This window comes from Lissotriton vulgaris, chromosome 1_1, assembly GCF_964263255.1.
Source record: "Lissotriton vulgaris chromosome 1_1, aLisVul1.2, whole genome shotgun sequence".
Classification (NCBI taxonomy): domain Eukaryota; kingdom Metazoa; phylum Chordata; class Amphibia; order Caudata; family Salamandridae; genus Lissotriton; species Lissotriton vulgaris.
In genome coordinates, this window is record NC_141685.1 from 1,900,064,940 (window position 1) to 1,900,070,630 (window position 5,691).

General features: G+C 48.5%; 1 protein-coding gene across 1 annotated transcript; it reads left to right on the plus strand.

Moving 5' to 3' along the window:
* Window positions 1-1,494: 1,494 nt before the first annotated feature.
* LOC147751362 (uncharacterized) lies at window positions 1,495-2,406 on the plus strand. The gene has a single exon (XM_086938342.1). It carries the CDS (start codon window positions 1,495-1,497, stop codon window positions 2,404-2,406), a length of 912 nt encoding a protein of 303 aa, XP_086794468.1.
* Window positions 2,407-5,691: the final 3,285 nt, after the last annotated feature.

A 5,691-nucleotide genomic window follows, 5' to 3' on the forward strand; every position in this document is an offset into this window, starting at 1 on the left:
GTCCACCAGCTGCGTAACCACTGGGAGCGTCTGCCAATCCAGCGGAGTCAAGCTTGACATATTTTATGCTGACTGCCATATCAGTAGGACATTTACACCGGAAGAGTCCCTGTGGCCACAGCAGCAGTGTTTCAGTGAAAATATAATGGGATGAAGATATCCATGTCATAGCTGCCGCTCGATTTAGTTTATGGTTTATAGAAAAAAAAATATTTAATTACCTACCGCCTCTCAAGTTTACAAAAGCATTACTGAACGAAAGTTAGGGGGGCTGTTTAAGACATGCGGGCATATGCATCAACAATCGGTAATACACGTCGGTAATAGCGAAAAATAAGGAATCGCTATTAAGGACATGCAAACCGCGATGCATCAAACTAATCGGTAAAAATTACAGATTCGGTAAAAATCGCTATTAAATTGCGAAAGTACGCCGCAAGAGTAGCAAATACCGAGTTAGCTAATACCGATTCGGTATAAGTGAATCCGGTATTTGCGACTTCGGTAATAGCGAAAATGGGAAAATGACGCGCCGCTTCGGAAGCAGGCCGATGACATCACAACCAGGAAGTAGGACAGCCACGCTGCATTCTGTGGTCGGAGTAGCACTGAGGAGGAGGCAGAGCACAGGAGCTGAGGACCCAGCCAGAACCAGTAGCAACCAGGACAAGGCAAGCAGGACTAGATGGAGAAGGAGGCCCCCCAGCAGGGAAAGGACACACACCGAAAGCGAAAACTGAAGTTTTCTGATAAGGAGCTGGAAATCCTAATCGAGTGTGTGACCAGCAACAATGACCGACTGTTTGGGAAGTTGTCGCTGAAAGTGCCAGAGGCAGAAAAACGAAAGATGTGGCTGCGCATCAAGGACAAGGTAAATGCCTGCGGAGTCACCCACCGCAGTATCGACGACTTAAAAAAACGCTGGTATGACCTGCGTAAGAGGGCCAAGGAGAAGATTGCGCAGAGGGTCAAGGATGCTGCTGGCACAGGAGGGGGCACATCCAATGTGACGCCAAACACAGCCCTGGAGGATCTAGTGGAGTCCACCATAGAACTGGAAGCTGTTGTGGGGGTCACACGTCTGGACACCTCTGGTGCTGCGGAAGGAGGACAAGGTAAGAAGCATGGCAGTGTAACAGTGCAGCGTGTACTAAGTCCCTGCCCAATCCCCCATGCCAGACCCAGTGCCCATGTAGCATTTCCCTAAACACATACCCTCACCACTGTGTTGCACCATGGGAGTTGTAGTCAATACATGAATGGGTTCATGCCAGAGCCCTGAGATGAATACTGCAGCAAAGGGCCAAATGTCAGACAGAAAAAGTTATTTATTGTGAGATGCCACAGCTATTTCCACATACTATACCATGATAATAACTATGCACTGTTTCACACACAGATGCATCCCCCATCGATTCTGACGACAGTGCCCGCCTCGTCATCTCTGAGACGCCAGTGTTGTCAGAAGCAGAGTGCTCACAGGGAGCTGAAGCCATGTCCTCACCTTCACCACCACGGCGGACAACACCTCCACCATCCCTGCGGTCCAAGACACCACCACCACCACCACCACCATCCTCGCGGTCCAAGACACCACCACCACCACCACCAGTGCAGGCCACTCCGCAGAGCCGCAGAGCAGATGTTCCCTCCCTGCCCGTGATGGAATCGGATCACAGTTCAGCACCCCCAAATGTTCCACGCCAGGCTGTTGTCACTCCAACCAGCCAAACTGCAGCACAACCGCGCATCAGGCAGAGGGCTGTGCCCCCGGGTCGGGCTGCTGCAAGACCAGTCGATCTGTCCAAAGGGTACGGAGTTGTGGAGACCCGGATGCTGCGTGTCCAGCGCCTGCAGGGGAGACACATGGGTGCCATGAAACTCTCCATGAACAAACTTTGCAACAAACTTGGCAACATGACTGACGCTGTGCGTGAGCACACCACTGCCGTAGCTGCCGGCAACAACGAAATAAAGCTTTGCCTTCAAGAACTGACACATGCCGTAGTGGCAGGCCAACAGAGTGAGCGCCGGCGTCACAGGCAGATCATGCTGGCAGTGAATTCAACTAACAAGGCCATTAATAAGCTCTGCAACAGCACGGCTGTGCTGTCCCACAGGTCCGTGTCCCTGCAAGTGGACCTAGGTCATTATTGTGGGGATGTGGCAAAGGCCCTTGAGAGGGTGAACACTGCAGTGGAGCAACTGCAGCCTGGGTCAGCCAGTGTCAGCAGTCTGGGAGCGGAAGAGGGGAGTGAGGCAGCCTCCAGTGTCAGCAGCGTCTCCCTGTCGGACACCAGCGGGAGGAGGCGCAGTGGCCGCAATGCAACTGCCACAGACTCCCATCGTGTAGAAGCCGAGGAGTCACAGGACAAGAGACTGGGGGTACGCGGCAAACGGAAGTGAACATGTGGCAAAGTCACACTGTCCTTGGTGACGTAACCATGGCCAGACTAAAGTGCCGCACGCATCACCCGTTCTGAGAAGGGACAATTTAAGTTTGACTTTAATTGCAGCAGCAGCATGTTTGTGTTACGTTTATCTGCACCAGTCAGGTGTCCATGCCCATTAAACCCTTGCAAATCAGATCCTGTTGTCAAGTCACTCTCTTACCTGTCTCAGAAATGATTCTGTGTGATGTATGTCCGCCTCCATTGCCCTTCAGCTGTGTTGGGCATATGCGCCTGTCGGTGTTGGGGGGGGTGGTTGCTGTGCACGTAGTTCATCCTCTCCGTCCACCTCTATGGGTATCCCCCTGCGTGTGGCGATGTTGTGCAGGATGGCACACACAGCAATGATCTGGCAGCAGGTCACTGGGTCGTACTGCAAGGCACCTCCAGTCTTGTGCAGTATTCGGAAGCGGCTCTTGAGGATGCCGAATGTACGCTCAACCACATTCCTTGTGCTGATGTGTGCTCTGTTGTAGCGCTGCTCTTGCGGTGTAGCTGGGTTGAGGTAGGGAGTGAGTAGATATTCACGCAATGCGTATGCGCTGTCACCTGCAGGATGGGGAGATAATGGTCATCAGCATGATTGCAAATATACATGTGGGGATGGAGTGGGTGGAGAGTACGATGATGCATCAATATGTACCTAGTAGGTGTCCCTCTCCAAATTCACCGTTGATCAGGCGCCTGTGGAGGCCACAGTGACGGAATATGTAAGCGTCGTGTGTGCTCCCGGGGAATTGGGCTACAAGGTCTGTAATGATGTACTTGGCATTGCACACCACCTGCACATTTATAGAATGATATGACTTCCGGTTGCGGAAAATGTATTCGGTGGCTGATGGAGGACAGATGGGGACATGCGTGCAGTCAACACACCCTATGACATGGGGGAATTGTGCCACCTGGTAGAATTCCCGTTTGGTGCGGGTCAGCTGCTGGGGGGCTGTGGGGAAGGTGATGTGGCGATTTATTAATGTCAGCATGGCCTCTAGGAACCGGTGGAAGAAGCGTGATAAAGCGCTTTGCGACACGCCTCCAGTCTCATCTATTACCCCCTAGAAGCTTCCAGACGCAAGCAGGTGCAGTCAGCATAGGACCTGCACATGGGCTGGTATGGCGTTGGTCCTACGGGTCTCGTGCTGCAGTAATGGTTCCAGGTCTGCAATTAGGCACATTATCATGGCACGGTTGAGTCTATACTTGTCGTACACCTGTTCCTCGGTCTGCCCCAGAAAAGTTATGCGCACCCTGAAGATCCTGTCCTGGATCATCCTCCTGCCTGGGCCTGGGCGTTGATCCTCCTCCTCCTAGCAAGCACGTAGAGGGCAGCCATTTTGGTTGACATGTGGGGTTTCCCAGGGCATTTTTGAAGGTTTACTGATTGTCAGCACCTGCTGTTGGGGTTGTAATTTTTTTTTCTGTCCTTCAGTTTACTTTACCTCCTGATTGTGATTCCCCTTATTTTGCTCATGCTTAATAGCGATTTTTGGGATTTTCGGTATTAGCGACTTTTCATGCATACCATTGCGATTCGTTATTAGCGATTCGGTATTACTGAGGTCAGCTTTGGGGTTCGGTAATTCCGATTGTCTGTTTAGCGATTCGGTAATTTACTGCGGGGGTTTTTTAGCGATTCTTTATTTTTTACCGAATTATTGTTTGATGCATAGCATTTTCTGGTTTTGCGTTCGGTATCGGCCCAATTTACCGAATCGCTGTTTTACCGGGAGGTATTTTCGTTGAGGCATCTGCCAGCATGTGGAGTTCTTAGGCCTGATCAACAGACCTGTTACAACAAAAGAGGTCACAAATACTGAATTGAAAAAATCATAATCTGGGGGAACCCCATCTTCAAATGCCATGTCATATAATAGGGGCCTCATTTATGTTTTTTTGCCGTAAGGCAGCGCATTAGGTCTTACTGCTAAGCTGCCCCATGGCAAAAGTAAAGGGCAGGAATGCACTGTGTCTATTAGATGTGTCTTATTCCTGTTCTTTTCCCTTACACCAGTGCACAAGGCGCTAACGTCTGCCAACACAGGCACCTATGCACCATGGTATCAGGGTGCCTGTGTTGCGGGGATGATTATTTTTGTGCAGGAAGGGGAATCTTCCTGCACAAAAACAAGCACAAGAGTTTTTTTCCTCTTTCTATGTGTGCTGCAGAATGCAGCTGTAGCACACATAGAAAAAGGAAAACCGAGGAGAAATAAAGACATTTCTCCTTGTTGTGCCTCCCTTACGCCTTTTTGGTGCTGCCTCAATCTTATGATTTCTTGTAAATCTGGGGAAGTATCAAAAAGCCAAGGATGTTGCTGGAAACTCCCCCAGCAACACCCATGGAACGCCCTTTTCACACAGTTTTCTGCGTGAAAGCGGCACATGTTTATAAGGCCATGAAAAGCATTGTAATGTGGCTTTAGGTGGCCTTATAAATATGCCAGTGGCACATTGTGCCACCAGAACGTCAAAAAAGTGAAGTTACGGCTGCGCAATTTTGCCGGTAGGGACTAGGATTCTAAGTTTCCTCACTTGACACACCATGTGGTTTGGACAGATTTCTTTCTCAACCTGTGCCTCAGGTACAAAATCTTTTAAAAATTGTGAGAGGTTAGAACACTACATCTTTTATATCAAAACATATACTAGCCTATACTCTCCTATTTTGTAAAATTAAAGTACAAATAGCTTGAAAAAAATTAATTTGGACATTGAGGTTCCAATCCAAAAACCTACAGAACGCAAAACTATATCAGAGTGAATAAGCTGTATAATCATACAAACAGGCTAGGTGAAGAAATGAGACCACAGTGGTGCTCGGGCTACCGAGGGATTTCCAATGCAAAACACACATTTTGTGGCTATGGTCCATCGTAATATTTTTATATTTGTAGTTTGGAATGTTAACTATATTTTAGGATAGAATCACTAGAACTGGCCAGTAAGTTCATGCCAATGCTACACAAACACAGCTCTGTGGATGTTGTCATCTATTATCATTCTAAGATGGCTAAAATGGTACTATTAATGGCTCCTAGAAGTGCCTCCTACTAACAGCATCCAAAATGTAGGCCTTTCTTATAAGCAATATGTAATAAAGCCCTGATGTTTCACATGACAATAGTTTTTTTAATAACTTCAGAGATATGTGAATTTGCAGTGGTTCTCTCGTGAACTGCCCATAATTCTTGTGAACTCTGCTTTTCCCCATAGATAGCATATCATGGATAACTGTTTTGTA